General features: G+C 39.6%; 1 protein-coding gene across 4 annotated transcripts in view; it reads left to right on the plus strand.

Moving 5' to 3' along the window:
• The window catches only part of DCX (doublecortin), a 74,439-nt gene extending 57,640 nt beyond the window's left edge, over positions 1-16,799 (plus strand). For 2 of the 4 annotated variants that reach the window (XM_015860655.3, XM_015860657.3), the window contains exons 6-7: positions 5,931-6,028; positions 8,560-10,442. In XM_015860655.3, the coding sequence (XP_015716141.2) occupies positions 5,931-6,028; positions 8,560-8,616 (155 nt within the window). In that variant the 3' untranslated portion in view covers positions 8,617-10,442. Of the gene's footprint in view, positions 1-5,930; positions 6,029-8,559 lie in introns of all 4 variants that reach the window. The other 2 variants (XM_015860658.3, XM_015860656.3) reach the window with 2 other exon arrangements.
• The last annotated feature ends 1,153 nt before the right edge of the window (positions 16,800-17,952 follow it).

Below are 17,952 nucleotides of genomic sequence, written 5' to 3' on the forward strand. Positions count from 1 at the left end.
ATTATATATATATATATTCTGAACGCTTTTATATATGATATTGCTAAGACCAAAGCTGTCAGCTCTCAGTCTGCCTGAGACAAGATGCATCTATCAGCAAAGTGACAGCAGAGGTAACTCACGTAGTAGCAAGGCTACTGTCTGCCATTCAGTTGACCTTGGACTGTTTCAGTAACCTGCACTCTAACACATATATTCCATTTGTTCTGTTCTGCTGCAACAAAGTGTCAGCTTATGTGGATGAATTCATACCACTGTGTGGCCTGATGTTGTGTTAGCTGTTGTCATAGGCTGCATGGATTCCTATGTAAGCTGACTTGTTTCCAGCCTGGAAGTATTTTGTGTTAGGGATCTGCCTTCTACTCTGTTCATCTTTGATAGACTTCCCTCCTTTTGGTTCTGGCTATGGATTCAGTGTTCTAATTCTCAATGAGAAACAAAGGACCTGCTACAAATCAATTTCTGAGAGCCAGAGAGTACTGTTGGCCAGAGCTCAGTTTGCCCTGATGACACCCAAAACTTGGTTCCTGACTGTGGTGTCTGGGGACACTTCTGAGTCAGAATGATAGCAGTATGCAAAAGGAGATGTATGTAACAAGTCTGTAAATCCAGCACTAAAAAGGAAGCAGTTTATAAGACATAAAATTGCTCCTATTGCCAGCTAGGTATGAATTCTAACATATTCTTAGGTAGCATCATTACATCAGTCCTGGTAGCAAGCCACCCAAGTAGGTAAGTGATCCATAATAACAAAGATTAACATGGAGTAACAGGAAACACAAGCAAGACATTTGTTTAAAATAATCAAGACAAAAAGCTATGAACAGAAGTGTGCAGCTACACTGAGTACCAGCTCCAGCTGCACTGATGCAAGTTCACTGGTTGAGTTGCTACCTTCTGCTGGAGGCGATTTGCCTTCTGCCTAGACATGTCATTGCCTTGCTGTGAAAAGCTCAATTCCCTCTAGGCAGCCAGAGCCCTTCAGCCCCAGTGATACTTTAAAAAATGAGATAGCCAATCCACAGAAATGAGTTAAACACTCTTTTCTTGGCATAGTACTTTTATCTCTTTATTTGCTATATGGTCATCTAAATAAATGAGTGAAGATGGAATGACTGTTATGAGGAGATACAGCTCTGTGTTCATGCAACTGTGTCCTGCAGCAGCTTACAGATTTCATGTGCTGGTGTAATTGAGAAAACCCTAAGGTATAGTGGATCTGGGGCAGGCCCCTAGAACTGTGTAGGAGGATGGACAAAGGTATTGTATATGATCCATGGAATTTAAATGAGGTACTGCCAGAATAGCATTTGGGAATATTAGTACTAAGGTTTCACTTCTCTAACAGGAGAGTTTAGACGGGGGACAAAAACATATTCACAATGCAACAGCAGTCAACAAAACAGATACAGGATGCCAGTCTGTCCTGAGAAAAGATCTGGCTCCCCGGGGTCATTACCTATAAATATGTTAAAAAGGCAGCAGATGTCTTTTGGATCGCATGTAAGATAGAGCAGCTTGTAATCCCACTTGCGCTTACTTTCTGCTAGCTGACAATCAGCAGTATGCATCCAGTGGACAGATCACCCTCACCAAACATGATTAAAAATGGGTGCCAACAGTGCAGAGCAGAGTGTGCTGTTAGGAGGTGCCTGAGTAAAGGATGCCTATGCAGTCTAAACTCTTCTACTCCTAAACAAATGCTGCAATGGTGTCTTTAGAAAGTTTCCCACACACTTCTGCCTTGCAGGGCAGGACGGCTTGTGCTTGCTAAATGCACTGTTATTTCTACATTGGAAGAAAATTAAACCAGGTTTCTTAATTGTTACTCCTCCTGCTGTAAAATTCCATGTGAATATTTGTAGAGATATATACAGGTCACTCTGAAAGTAACGCCTATTTATTTCCATGGAAACTACAGCAGATACAAAGTGTACAATAGCACTATTTGATAGAGCAAATTCCTAACTATGAAACACTCCTTTTCACATAGTCACCAATATTAGCTCTGCATTTTTGCCAGCCATGAACAAGCACCTGCATGCTGCGAATTGGAAGAGTCTGCACCAGCAGAGGTGCCCTACTGTCCCTGTTGCTACTGCTGAAGTGCACCACTCATTACCTCACTGTGCTCACATCCATTGCTTGGTCTCCATAAATGTTCAGCAAGTGTCTTCATAATTCATTCAGCAGTGAATATCAGTGAGTGCCATTTTTTTCTGCATGGAGGAATTCAGTGACACACATATGACAACAAAACGTAACAGGATATTGGTGGGAAGGTTCAACCTCTACTGCCATACCACCAACATACTCCTCTGTTGTCATGAGCCAACATAATAAATTAGGAGGCATTACTTTCAGAGCAGCCTTCATACATCTGTCTTCTTGGATTTCTGATTTGGATGTCACATCTGCCTCTTTGTTGATACTTATAAAATATTAATATCCCTGCTGTAGCACTTGAAAGTCTTGCTGTATTAGAGAATTTCTGTCCTTCCCTGCAGCAATTACATCCTTTTGCTGCATGGTGACTGTTAGCTGTTATCCCAGCCATCCTGTTTTTGGATGGGGAAATCTGGGTTCTTTGTAGAATTGTGCCATTTTTCGTCTTAGAAAGGATTATTTCCTGCCTTGGGTTCAGAGACAACTGGAGATAAAGTAAGGGATTTTAGAAAGCAAAGATGGATTCCAGCTAATACAGATTGTATTAGTGCTATTATAACCCACATTATATTCAGCAGAAAACCTACAGTCATTTGCCTTTTTTCTGATTTGCTTTCATTATATGACAAATAGTGAACTCGACTTTTTTCCCCCAACAAGCTCAAGGACAATTCAATGTAGGGAACTGGAGCAAAGTGAAAAGTGGCATGCAGACATTCAAGGCACAATGTGTAACAGTTTCTGGGGCTCTATTAGTTTTTCTTCCTGCCAATAAAGGATGGTCTGGGTAGAACAGGTAGGTGAAGGGTCAATCTATAAACCAATTATCTCTAAGTCATTATTTCAAACATCTTTTAAGGAATATCTATCTTCTCGGTGAGGTGCATTTGTAATGGGGGAAAAAACGGTTTCTTCCTGTTGGTGCCTAAAACACAGAGGATATGAAGACAGAGGTCTCACTTCACTAAGCATCAGTTAAGTCTGAGCTGCGTTAACACACCTGTAGCTCTTCCTTTGTCCCTTGGCTTACAGCACGTTTCTTTACACTTACTTAAAATCAGATGTATGACTTCTACATTTGCCTCCCTCCTTCTCACAGGAAGATAGCAGAGCATTAAAGCAAGACTTATGCTGCTGCCCCAGAGAATGATGAGGTAGATACCAAGGACATAAGTGCCAGCCACAAATGAGTTGTAAAAAGGCAAATTATAGATTTTAGTTCCTCAGGAATATTTTCATAATGAGGGGGGAAAAGAAACAAAAACAAAAAAACAACTTGATGTAATGAAGCCAAAAGTTTTAGCAGGAAGTCTATGGCTCTCATGACAAAGATATCTCAGTTCCAATGTGTAACTGCTCATCACTGGAGAAGGAAGAAGGAACGTAACATATGATATATAGGAAATACCAGTTTGGCTCTGGTAGTTTATTTGTTTTTTACATACTGAATGGTTTACCAAAGATGGAGCTTCTCCTATAGGAACAGCAAGCAGGCTGAGAACCTCCAGCTGAGACTGAACTCATAGGCCAAGCTCTTGAGTAGAGTATCCTGCAGACGAGAGGCCAAGCCAGGTTCTGTCATTGGGTGCTGGAGGTGATTAATAGAGCTTATGGTTAACTGTGTCCATACAGCAGTTCTCCAAAGTAATGCACTTGAGGTTAAGCATATGTCTGCTTGGTTGGGATCAGACTCCGATAAAAGCCCTGATATAAAGGCCAGACATGTTTTAGCCCTGCTGGCTGCTATACACATCTGTAGATCTGGAGGTAGAGGATATACTTTTGTATTTAATTATTAAATTCAATTTAGCCCAGAATCACTAAGGCCAGGACTGCACACTGAGACTTAGATCACCTTTCTCTACCCAGGCTGGCTTCCCAGCTGAGACTTCAGCAATGTACTAATTCTTGTGTCCACTTTCTGTGTCAGTGGACATGATGAGATGCTGTAAGGTGGGTGCAGGTACATATTGCTGCCCTGCTTTCTGATGTTATACTTTTATCTGTTCTTCCTGACCTCGCTCTTTGAAATACACCACTTGCACACAGTCATTGTTACTGTATGATATTTATACACTTCTTAGGCCTCCTCCAGACACTCAAATGCTTGTTTAATTGCAAGTATCTAATTGAACATCTAGTGATTACATTTGGAAGTGTGAGTCCTATACATGGAAATCATCTGTCTTCCTGTGCACGTGCATTTGCAGCTGGAGTAATGATAGAGAGAAGTAATGGGAATTAGAAATCAGTACAGTAAGCTGGGACCATTATAAACTTGTCTTTTTGTGTGAACTCTTCACTATTAAAAAATACTTTATTTAAAGAGGTTGGGACATGTATGCTTATCTGGAGGGTAGGCAACATTATTGCCGTTTAAGGAAATGACAAAGTATTTGGTGTTCAGTTTTGTGGCTTGTGCTGAATATGTTAACATCTGGAGTAGGTTTTCCAAATGTCACTTTCTGTACACTTGACTGAGATGTGTAGTTTAATGCTCGTAAGGCCTCCAGCTTGCTGCAGATTGGACTGCAAAAAGAAAAGACCAGAGAAAATGATATACTTAGACACAGACAGCACAAGTCGGCATTTTGCTCCCTTAGGAAATAATGCTTGTGCCAAGGGAGCTATATGTTTACAGCTCCTGGTAACAAGAGCAGGGTCTGTACCCCTGGAGTTGATACACAACATATGAAGTTCTCTAGGAGCAGGACTGTCTCTATGAAATATGTAGCATAACACTTTGAAATTATCAAAGACAATAGCTTTCTTCAGAGGACATCAATGGTAGGAAAATAATCATTTATCTTGATAATGTTTTGTATTCGCTTTTCTGTGAAATATGCTATTTACTTTGGTTCCTTTGTAGCGCAACACATAGATAACAGCTGACTGATACAGACCTCAGCTTCCTCACTTTGACTTCTAGGCCCTGTAGAATAACCCTTCGTAGAGCTTCTTAGCTTAAATAGACTGGTTCTTTAATAGAACCACAGGGGGTAACTATGCATCCTTCAAAACAAAGTGAACGAACAGAGCACCCCTATGGGCCAGATTTTGGTCTTCGAAAGAGGATCTTCCCTTGATGCAATTTTCCTGTTCGTCCCCTGATGGACCGTGCTCACTTCTTCACAAGCTGGCACAAACAGCAGAGGAGTGGCAGGGTCAGCTCTGGCTTCTTGTAGGTGTCACTTGGTACCAAGGTGAAGAGGCACATCCCACCCTGTGCTTACACCAGGGCTTCAGAAGGGATCTCCTACTCACTCAATCTCTGCCATAGCTAACTCCATCCAGGGCATTCCAGGCAGCTGTTTGTCTAATTTCTAATATGTGTCTTTGACATTTAACATTTTTCATGTAGGATCCAGGATATCTGCAGCCTCTGGCTTCCTCTCACACTTTTTCCATGTGGTTTCAATTGTGTTAAACTTTTTGAGAACACAGAAATTGTCATTCTGCTTTTCTGTTGATGTATATCATGGATCAATTTGATAAATATTTGCAGTGTAAAATATTGCTTCTTCAATGTATTTTGTATTTCACTGCCTTTTACAGCCAACTATTCTGAACAGCTGAAAGTCTTAAGTTGGATGAATAGTTATGTTGTTCATTTGTTGTTTTTTTTTCTTCCCCCCTCCTTTCTCACATGAATAAACTATCATGTTTCTATATTGACTGTTTGGATACCTTCCATCTCCCCAAAGAAGAGAAATGATCTTCTTTTTTCTTGTCTGACTGCTAGCTTCTGTCTTGTTTTCTGACAGCAAATGGGACCTCGAGCAGTCAGCTGTCTACGCCCAAATCCAAGCAGTCCCCAATCTCCACACCTACCAGCCCAGGGAGCCTCCGTAAGCACAAGGTATTACGTTTCTTATACCTTACTACATCTGTTTTTTCCTTGGTCCACTCAGATGCGCAAGGCAGTTTAAAAAAGTCTTTATATTTTTTGATGCACATTTCATTCAAGTGAAACAGTGGAGAATTTTTCTCATTACCTAAAAGAATCATCACTTTGGCCTACAGCAAGATAAGAATAGTAAATCATTGAGCTGTTTCTCCTGTTGGAGTTATTAATGTGTGCTGAAAATTATCTGTATGGATCAGAAAAGATAATGTAGGCCTAAATTTGTATCATTTGGAAAAGCTCACAAGTCACGGATAGACATAACTTCATATCAGTGCTCATCTCTTGAAAAGCCTTAGGTATTGGCAAGTCTAGTTAATGAAACAGAGGAGAAATGCAAATGTGACTGTGACTGAAGCTCTAAGATGTCACCTTAATGCTGCTTCTTGGGGATACTTAAAATGATTGGAGTCAATGCTCTGTTTTTCAGGAAATGTGTTTGTTTTTTTTTTTAATTCCCAGTGTAGTAATTGTATTCTGATACAGTAACTGTTTGCCAGGTAATATCCAGAGCATCTAACACATAGCCTGGTATCCTAGTAGAGATGAGTAAGCTTGTGGTGTCTCATAGCTTATTCATTTACTGATTTATTTAAAATACATAGAAGTAGCAGAGCTTTTCATGGTTCTGTTATTATTAAACTGAATCCACTTTGTCATTTCTGTGAGCTTTCTCATTTCTCTAATAGCTATAGTGTTGCTGTTCTCTTCCTTGAACAGCTTTTGCTTGATTTAAAAAGTGGAAATTGCATGTAAATTTAAGTATGAGTGAAGGTCAGTGGGATTTCTGCTTTAGTAATCAGGATGTACTTCAGCCCAAGTATGATTTTGAAAGCATTTCCTTGAAATTGTGGAAGACTGGAAGCTTCATTAAACAATTCTAATGGTGGTGAGGTTTTGCAGTCAGCTAGCCACATTTCATCTCCTGTGGACTAGATTACACAAGTGAAACTGATTTTGCTGCAGGATTATGGTTTATCTCAAAGAAAAGAGTGGTAGCAGATGCTGGACTGCTGTTGTTAGTTGGTGGAAGAAAGCATTGCAAAGTCTCTGTGAAGTATCCCTGAAAGTCCAATGGGCTTTGGATTATAACTCTAGCGTGTAAGACTTTGAACCACATTGGACAAGGGACTGAATGGTACTGGGGAAGCTTGGGGTGGAATTTGGCTTCTCAAAAATCAGATCTTTAAAAATATTTTCAAGATATGGAAAGCCTGTAGTCATTCATCTTTGTCATGTCCTTTAACAGAAGTATAGCTAAATCCAGGTGAAATCGCTGTTTTTCTCTGGTCTCAGCAGCTCAGTCTAAGGAGAAGCACAAATGTAACACAGCGGTTCCAAACTTATTATTGATTTTTATTTGAGAATAGGATCTGGCCCATAGTCTGCTCTCAGCAATTGCTTGTATGTATTTCTATGAAAGTAATGCTACAAACTGCATTCAATTCTTCAGCAGCCAAGGACCTAAAATACTTTCTGAACATGATCTCATTTAGGGCTTTGGAGCTGAGGACTGGTTGACTGGTAAAGACAAGTAAAACTCACCTTCTGTTATGTTTTATATATGTTTTCAGCTGGCTGACTCATTACCTTCGCAGTAAAGGCCCTAGAGCATTTATAATAGATGATGACTGCTAAAGGCAGTTATGAGCTTCTCCACTAATTTAAGCCAATCAGAAAACATGAATGTAGCATTTCAGGTTTCCCAATTATTCATGCACCACTGTTTTCCTCCCAGGAGCAATTTCCCACTTACTGTGAAATCACTTTTCTTTTTTCCCTACTCATCTTTTGTCAAGATGGTTGTGAATTCCCTTTCTGTATATTTGTGCTTTGCTTCATGTTGCTCATTTATTCCACATGGGGGTGAGAGTTCAAAAAAGTCCAAAGATAGCTTTAGTCCTTAAGAAGGTTTGTATACCTAGATCCATGCGGAACTTCAAAGAAGAAAAATAAAATGGTTACTCAGAAAGAGGCCCTGGGAGAGCTTTATATTCAGTATTTGAATTAAAAAAAATAAATGAACTTGGCATTATGCTTTTAACTTCTGAACAGCTTTCTGAATGATCAAAAAAAGCTTGAAATAAAGAATACATCATGGGAGGTGATTTTTTCCTAGAGATCTGTCCTAAGGGTAGCTGTCAAATACAGGTAATACTCATTAGACTTAAGTTCAGAGAGTTCTCTTTAAGAAAAGGTTCTGCTCTTTCATGCATGTACTGCAATGGATGCATTGATCCAGAAGTGATAAAAAATTTCTTCTCTTGTCACCGAACAGTCATCTTTCTTTTGGTACCAAGGTGCACATTCCTCCACTCTGCAATTAACCATATTTTAGCCTTAAAGTAACCAGGCAACCATCTGGTACATGAGAATTCCACCCTGTCCCTATGAAGTGCACAGAACTGGGCCATCCAGCTGTCTCCTTTTGTTCAACCCAAGGTGAAAACTGATTGTGTGAGTTAACATTTTTTTCTTTCTTCCTACAGGACTTGTATCTGCCTCTGTCTTTGGATGACTCTGATTCCCTTGGAGATTCCATGTAAAGCGACATGACGTTAAGTCTGTACTGCAAGCTATGTTTAAGATACAGTAGAGTACTTCTGCCAAACTAAGCAGATAGGTGACTGGTGCTTTCAAATCAGACAAAGGACACACAGTTATATGTCATTTTTTTTCTGTGATTTATCCTCTGTACCACAAATCAACACCTACCAGTCTATAGAGATAGAGGGATACCATTCTTTTAAGCAGAATTTTAGGGATGCAAAATGGACACCACCAGCAATTCGGGGCCATTATGCCACTGATCCTGTGCACTTCCCATTTTCTGTTACTATTTCTTCTTCAGCAAATACGTAACTTCCTAGTGACGTAGTAATGGAAAGCTCCCCCAGAAGCGTGTGAATCAGTCTGTTGTTGACAAATTCTGACAACTCTCTACCTGTCCAAACTGCCAACACTTGCTTGTTCTTCGTTTGTAGCCCTGATTTTAGTACCTGCATACTAACTAGTACTGTTTTTGTTGTTACAGGGCAGAAAGGGAAATGATTTATTAGTTCAATGCTTAATATGCCAGCAGAAGCTTTGGGCAAAATTAGGAATGATTACATGAGATGCTGAGTAAGGTCAGTGCAACAGTGATTTTTCAAATACTGGGATTTGTTAAATAATTAAGCAAAATAATGTAAGTCATCTGAGTTGAACAGCTTCACATATGGTCCAAAACCACTGCTAGCTGGCAACAAACTTGTATAACAACCCTATGGTATCTCTCTATCTCTGTTTTTAAAAGTAATGCCTTGTGAACAGCCAACACTGAAAACACTGTGAGAATTTGTTTTCAGGTCTGACATCCTACAGGTCACTTTTTATAGCAAAAAAAATCAATACACTTTTTATAAAGGAAAACCTTGTATCTGTGTTTTGGAGTAAAGATTCAAGCTCCTTTTTTATAAAAGCTGGTAATTTTGTTTTGTTTAAAAAAAAATACATTCAGAAAAAAGAACAAAAAAAACCCCACAGTAACAACGACAGATCAGGTTAGAAATCTTTTCATCACTGCCAGAACAGACACTTGTAGGGGGGGAATAATTCAGCTCAAAATATTGAATGTTTTGATAGTTTTTGTAATGTTTAAGACTATGTATTTGTTTTTTTACACTTCTGTATTCATAACTTTGGCCAGATTCTCTACTTGTATAACAAATGGAACTTTGTGTGTTTGAAAACCCGTATTTTAAGAAACTCTTCTATCTGACAAAAACAAACTTATTGTATTTAGAGAAGCCTTTTGCTTTTATTAATCAGTAACGACTCCTGTGGAATGCAAAGTTCATCTATTCACGCAGGGCTGGTGGTTTTTACTACGCTGAAGTTTTGTTATAGGCTAGCTGGCATTGCCTCTCTTTCTCATGGAATAAGCTTTTGATGAAACTGATTATTACGGAACTTTACCTAAAGGAAATCTGTGCAATCAAATGTTTCTTTCTTGCTCTATTTGCCTTTGTTCCAACATATACACCTATTCCTTATTCTCTTGCAACCCCTTGTGATTAGAATGAATTATTATAAGGTGATGTTTGATGCTATATGAATGCTGGGTTGTTCCCAAAGCCATTCCATATTTTGTTTGCTTGCATTGTTGATATGAAACAACCTGTGCAGGCTATGTCTTTAGAGGTTTGCGTGATGATACATATAATGCAACTTTAAAAAGATGCATTTGAGAGAAGACAGAATTGGGAATTCCCAAGGGGTCAGAGTTATGCACCGATTTTGCACCCTGTAGTCTTAGTGCATGATCTTTTACACACAGACCATTGTGAAAGAAATCATTTGTGCCCACAAATAACTTCATTTAATTGAGTAATTTGTTGAGTATGTGACTGCTAGATGAGCATTTCACCTATTGTATATAGAAACCTGGTTTCAGTTCAGAAGGCTAGAGGCTTACATTGAAAGCTTTGAAGTATGGGTGAAAGTACTGTGGACAAAGCATAGGTGCAGTAGTCAGGAAACCTTCATTCAATCTTTTGGCACTGCCACATTTAGTGTCTAAAGGGGAGCAGGTCTGCTAATAACACTGTGCCTCAATAGGTCTACCCATCCCTGTGTGGGTAATACTATTCTACCTCACTGGGGGTTGTGAATCCAAATGTTGGTTAGCATTTGTAAAGTGCTTTCAGATCCTCTAAAAGAAGGTACTGAACTGTTCAGATTTGGCTATGGATGCTAGTTTTTGGCTGTTTAATCCACTAGGTGCTACTGTAGACACTAGTATTGAGAAAACAGGGCTTTCTAAAGCATCAGGATAGCAAAGGCGATGGTTCTGCCAACAATGTTGTTAATTAGAACATTTATCTTAGTAAATGCTGTAGCAAGATAGATATTTGGCATGCTTTTACCCTCTTATCTGTTTTGTTGAAGGAAATCTGAAAGTCCCTCCCCAGGATTTGCCTTTCCAGGGACTGTGACTACTAGCCATGACTCAGCCTGTTAAGGGACTTTGACTCTAGGCAGAGGCACTGTCACTTAGTGGCGCAGGCTGTTTCCTTCACAGCCCAAGTTAGCATGTCCTGCCACCTTCTGTGAGTCCCTGTTCAACCAAGGAAACCAGTTATTAAATTAGATCTAGGTTCTCCTGCTATTCAGCCTGAAACTCTCACCACCTTTCCACCAGGAAAACCTAATTCTTTGATGCCCATAAGCAGACTAAAGTGCTTGAGTTGATGATGGTATTAAAGGAGTCAGAGATATGCTTCCATCCTGTACCCATGAATTCAGTTTGTGTAAGATAAAGCAGGATGCCAAAGGTCAAATAAGCCTTTGGATGGATGGTGGTGAAGGTTGTTGAGAGGTGATTCCTTTCCTTCCTGCCACAAGTACTGGTTATTTGAATATGCTCCTCCTTGCAGAGCATGCTAATAATTCAGTTAGGCCTTCTTCCTGTGCTGTACCTAGAGATGTATCTAAAACCTCATCCTGCAAGTTCTCCCTTAGGAGATTTGTTTTGCACTAGGATCATCCTGGGGTGGGGCTGAGCCCAGTGATTTCTTCAGGACACTACTAAGGGAACCTGAAAAGGACTAAAAGAAGAAGAAAAAATCTTGAGTGGGAAAAATAGCCATTCAAACCTGCAAAAGCCACAAAGAAAACAGGGTGTGAGGTCCAACTCAAAGTGTTAAAATCAGTTTTCTAGGTAGAACTGCTTAGGCAGTAGAAGTTGGTGAGCATTTCAGCTGTAGCATATTGTTAAGTCTGCATTAACGCCATTATTGCATGAGGTCTTGTACAGAAATGGATGTGGAATGTACTGTACATTCAACTCTAGGTATTTTTGGCTTTGTAGGATCCCTAACATAGATTTGATTATGAAGAGTAATAATGCACAGGTATCATATCTTAGTCATTTAAATAGAGGAACAGCCTTGATTCAGCAAAGAAGTTAAAGACATGCTCAAATTTTAGCACGTGCTTTACTCCTGTTGATTTTTCACGAGATGTAAGCTTGGGTTTGGTCAGAAAGCTTTCCTGAACTAGAATGAATTAGGAATTACATTCACTGCACTGTAATAATTGTGGACCTTATGAGATCCTGGAGCAAATGACTGCAATTCTGTTATATACTCCAGAGTTTACATTTTATGTATTTTCTACATTTGCAGGCACATAAAAAACCACTACAGGATGTGAGGATTTGCCATATTAATTCTGCTGTAAAAACCCTATCTAATTTCCCCCATGAGGCTGCCCTTAGTGTTTTCAGAAACTAATTGAATCATTCAGACTATATTGACTTAGAACAATGCAGTATTTAAAAGCAAATTTGAGAGATTCTTAAGCTGGTACAGAGCTTTGTTTCTTTGAAATCTACCTTTATTTATTCAGTATCCAGTATATTTTAGCAAATCTGCATTTAATATTATTTAAAAAGAAATGATTTCCATGTATAATCATTAGTAAGGAATTGGAGCAATATCCTTCAACCATAAAAGACCAATGTATTTAGTTTTCATACCTTCCTGTGACGGTCTCAGCTGTAGACTATCAGGGCAGTGCAGCAAAGTTCTTGAGCTTTAGGATTTTTGTCACTTGTAAAGCATTTATATTCTGAAGTTTCTGAGTTAAATCTCCATCTGATGTCAGATTTGGAATTAGTTCATTTCCACCTTCTATATAGCCAACCAAGCCTCTACCGCTTGCAGTAATTTTGAAAGAGTTTGGTAATGGAATTCTACCTTGGTCCGCTCTACAGTGGGAGATGGTAATAGCTATTGCCTTCTGTTGTCTGTGTTTCCTATATCTGTGTATTATTTACAGTATTATCAGAATCTGAAAAGTCTATTTTCGTAGGCAACAGAGGAATAATTCTGCTTAGAAAAGAACTTTCACATCTTTCTCATTTAGCTACCATACACATATGCATGCAAAGAATCACACATGGTCTAGCTCTTACTTCTCTCATTTCTTTGAATGGTGCTCTTGAAAAGAAAATAAAGAGGTAGGACCAATAATTTTGGCTAACAGCAAAACAGTGTTACACCCAGGCATTTTTAATAGGAAATACTGGTATAAATGTGTTCGTTCCCCCTTATTAGTATGCATACTGATGACGTTTTCTAGGCTGCCTTGTGTTTGCTTCTCGTTGCCTTTGCACTGACTGCTGATCATACAGCAAACTGAAAGAAAACGTTTTGAAATTGCTCTGCAACACCAAGCTGAATCCCAAAAGAAACATCATTCCAGTGACAGCCATCCCTGGAAGTTCCACCCTCTCTACAGAGGTATGGTGTGCATTTTACAAGTGTGAGCCTTTTTTATCATAGTAAAAGCATAACTGTGACTTCAATGGCATCCCACATCTATTCAAAGCAATTGGAGAGATATCTTTGACTACAGTAAAGTGTGAATTTTTTTTACTTAAAGGAAGAAAAGATAGCCAAGTAAAACATGTGTAAAGTTTGTCAAGAAAGTGTCTCCACAAGATAAGGCAATACACAACTAGAGAAAAGCTATATAGAGGTGTATTTACCACACAGAAGGTGCTGATCGCAACCAAGACAGAACAAAACATTTTCTTTTCTCTAATGGTGATTTAGGTGCAAAAATATTTTTCTGATTACTGACAGAAGCAAATTAGAATGCTATTTGGGACTGGTGATGTTTGTAGAAGCAAGTGGATGGCATAGAATAAATATCTTTTTCTACTAATGTAGGTTAAGTATGATGTAGCTCAGGCAACAGGATTAGCATGTTATACAAGATTCTAGAGGAGATCCATCTGAATCATCATAACCTTGGTGTATTGAGGCAAAGCAGGTTAAGACTTAAGTGCCTTCCAACATGCGTTGGGCTTCAGTAGCAGGACTACACATATCCAACAAGGCCTAGGTTAAATGGCCTTGACAAAAGTGGACAGGACAGGTTAAGTCTTGAGCCTCTTGAAATGATTAGCCCATCTTGCTTTTATGCAGTCAGCTCTAGAAAGTGACTGTCTCCAGGATCACAGACATCTTCTGGCTGATGCCTTTGTCCCATCCCTATGAACCTGAGCAGGCCTGTCTGCAGTATCTCAAGAAATGTTTGAGTTCTATGTCTCACAGTGCAGCCGCTAAACATTGATAGATTGGGCTGGGCTGATTTCTGCTGCATCAGCTATAAACACTGTTATTTAGCTATTCTTCACCCTCCCTCTTTGCCCTGACTTGAGATCTGGCATCTCTCCTAGGTGCCTCCAGCTTGAAGCCTGAGGCCAGCATGTCCATAGACCCCTGTGTTACTTTGCTCTTGTTTTGTTTTTCTTCCCTTTCGAAAGGTTTGAGTCATTTGATGTTCACAGATCTGGGACTAAGCTGACAAAAAAAACACCAAACCAAAACAGAAAAAAACACCACAAAAACAAGTTAATATCCTTATTGTTTGGGAGATACTCGGAGATAATAAGTGGATGGATGGAAAGGCTTTTTTTCCAGCAATGTCATTGCATAGCAGCTCTAACAGAATCCTAACTGTAGGGCAGAGTAGGAGTACTATTTCTTCAGGGGAAGATGCAGAGGTTTAGTGTCACAGACCACTCTCCCTTCATCAAGACACTGTTTAAAGAAGGTCAAAAACACTGATATCAATGTTCATCCAGTGGATGAATTTCTGAGCAAATGACAACCAGACCTCGTGAATATAACAGCAGGAGTTCAGAGCTATTGGTCTTTGGCATAACTATGAGTAGATCAGTTCTCCTGATGCCACGCTGTCCCAGTGCGTAAAAAACTGACCACAGCACTCAAACCAGTGCCTCTAAGTGCAAGGCCACATCCAACAACCCAGTTCTCTCATCTGGAGCTTCCATATCTGACCTGAACACAGACCCCAGCTGACCCTCTTTTTGTTACACGTACATCTACGTATTGGGAGTAACGCACGTTACCATCTGAAATTCAGGCCATGTATTTTTAAACAATGAATAAGTCTAATGATTTCAGAGGCCTTCTACCAAGAAAACAGCGGGTCTCTTGTTGAAAGCTTGCTTGTTCAGAAAGTGTTCATGGGAAAGAATTGCCTTTTCAGTCTTCATTGTTTAAGACACTTATTCTGGCTCTTGCTCTATCACTCAGTGAACTGTAACTCACTGGCTCTGAAGCCAGTTTAGAGCTTGCCTAGGTCTGACAGTTTGCCACTCAAACAATTGAAGCAGGAGGATTCCCCAAGGGAATTAACAAATCTTTGCAGCAATTAGAGTCTGTCAACTGAAAAAAAGAAAGCTGTGCTGCTAGAGAAAGATGCCATGATGGCTATTGCCACAGTAAACAAAGAAAGAAGACTTGTTTTCAAGAGGAATGGTAGGGGGTATTTGTTGCAAGATCTTTACTGAGTGATGAAATGAACTTGAACGTCACAGAAAATCGTATGGAAGGGAGAGCGTGAGGCAGTGCACTGGAAACATCAACAGCATTGACGTATGGGAACAAAGGAAGATAAGAGCCAAGAAACTCCAAGGAGAAACAAAAGGGGTAGTGCAAGCTGTGGATCTACAGCTTGGGTTTGCATGGAAAAGCAGCAGGGGTTTCTGGCTGCATGTTGAGAGTGTTATTACCCCTGCAGGTATCAAGTTAGGATGCAGGCTATCTGCCACAACAGCATGTGTCCCGCTCCCACTGGCAGAAATAAGGTCACACTTGGCCGCAGGCTGAAGAACTTGGTTTGAAATTCTTCGTCTGCCCCTTTTTTTCTCTCCTGCTGGCATATGGATGTGTGTGTCATCTCTAAAAGGGTGAAGGGAAAATCCAGCTCTTTGCTGAATGACAGCAGCACACTACAGTTTGGTTTTATTTTTATTCCTTCCTATTAGATCAGAAATAGAACTTCATCAGCATGCATTGGTTCAGAAAAGTACAGGTCTGTCACACTGGGGAATTGCAAGACATGTATGAGAGGATAATGAAGGCAACTCTGAACCTCCTGGCTTTTCCCATGGGGTGCAGCAAACTGAAAGAACTATCAACCCTGTTGCACCAAGGTGATAAGTCCTGACAGGCTTCTGGAAGAGGTTACTGTGAATTGCTGTGCAGGAAGAAGGGCAAATGATGATCTTGTCCATGAAATCCCTAACCACATATGTGAAAGCTGTTGCATTCGATAAATCAATGGAAAGGCCATGGTGAGCAAGAAGATTTAACACCGGTTTTCTAGTGATCTTTCTTTTAAATTCAGTGGAGTCACAATATGTGTGAATTTAATACTACAAGGCAAAACAGGTGATTTATTTGAATACTTTTTTTTTTTTTTTTCCTATTTGCTCTCAGACTTTTGATTCTTTTTTCTTTGTGAGGATTGCAGCTCCTTGTTTCTGTAGATTCTCTGACACTCCGTGTAACACAAGCGACACCCAAAGCTCCTAATTCTTCATTGTTTAAAAGAGGCAGAAGCTCCTCTGTAATTATGGGAGCTGAATCCATTTGGTCCAAGGTTGGTCTCCCACGTCAAAGATTGATTACTGTTAGTAATTACTGTGTGATTGATTAGGTAAGAGCAGATTCAGTTTCCTGGCTGACAACTGCAGTCTTTGCAGAAAAAATCACATTGGCCCCAGCTAGAAAGTGATCTCTTTTATAAACCTCTAACAGAAAGTTATACATAGGAAATATTTTCTATAATTTTATTGTAATTAATGATAAAGCTAAAATAATTTCACATGTAGAAATATCTTAAAACACTTAAGACTGAAAATTAAGCAAGCAGCACAGCAAATCAAGGTATCTTCTACGTTTTCTGGTCCCAGAGAGCCTTTATCTTGCCATCTCTTGCCTCAGTCCACCAAGACATTCCCTAAGCCCAACAGGCTTATTGAAAATAGCATTTCTATTTCTTTCGATATTTTTCTGCCCTAACCCCATCTAGTGCCAAGCAGAACAGAGGTTTGTGGTTGGCTCAGTTTTTAGAGAAAAGTATTACCAAATGTCTCTGAACATAAAAGGAAGGTTCAGGTTTTTTTTAGGTGACTTATCAAAGCTCAAGGCTGCTTTTGATTTTATTCAAGCTGGTTCTTCCATCTCTATTTGCAATTAACACATTCCTAAGTTACCTATAAGAAATCTATATTAACGTGAGTCACATTGGAACAGTGAGGTAGTTGTGGAGCAAAGGGATTTTGCGGATACATGCAGTCAGGGTGAAACATGTTTGTGGCACTTGGTCAGGGTGGACCCAAACCAAATTCACATTCTGAATCCCCAGTTTTCTGAGGAACCCACATGGAGAATCATACTGAAGAAATGTCTGCAATGAGCCAAATGGATCCCTAGCTGGGGTCCAGGCCCAGTTCTTGAACTGAAGAATTTTACCTTCAGAGAATTCCTATGAAACATTCAGTGTTTTTGTGTTTTTGTTTCATTTTGGAAAGTTCCAGCATGGCTGCTTTTCTGCATCGGCTTCCAATGTCTGCACAGGAGGTATAGGTGGGTCTTTAGTTCTCTTCCCTTTGCAGGTGGCAGTTAAAATGGAGTGATGTTCTGTCTCCCTGTCATGGTGACCACACAGTCACTGATGGGTTTTTTCTTTTTTTTTTTTTTTTCCCTTCTTTACATCAGAAGAGCTTTTTCCAGATTTAGTGTGATATCTAACAATGTGTCTCCTTAAGAAGAATGTCTAGGGAACTAATTGCACTGTTAATTGGTGTTTATAGATAAGGTGAAGCAGAAGTATTGAATGTAAGAACAAGAAAGCCTGTGAGTTATAATTACATGCTGAATTCTGACATGTAAAATTGTTGTTAGTTTGCTTCTTATTTAAATTACGTGTGATCCAAGCAGTTTTACCACCGTGGCAGTACTAGTACAGCTGTGATTATCAATTTAGAAGACATCCAGTGTCTTCTAGAAGGAAGC

This window comes from Coturnix japonica, chromosome 4 (assembly GCF_054131305.1).
Source record: "Coturnix japonica strain WE chromosome 4, WE-NBRP24, whole genome shotgun sequence".
Classification (NCBI taxonomy): Eukaryota; Metazoa; Chordata; class Aves; order Galliformes; family Phasianidae; genus Coturnix; species Coturnix japonica.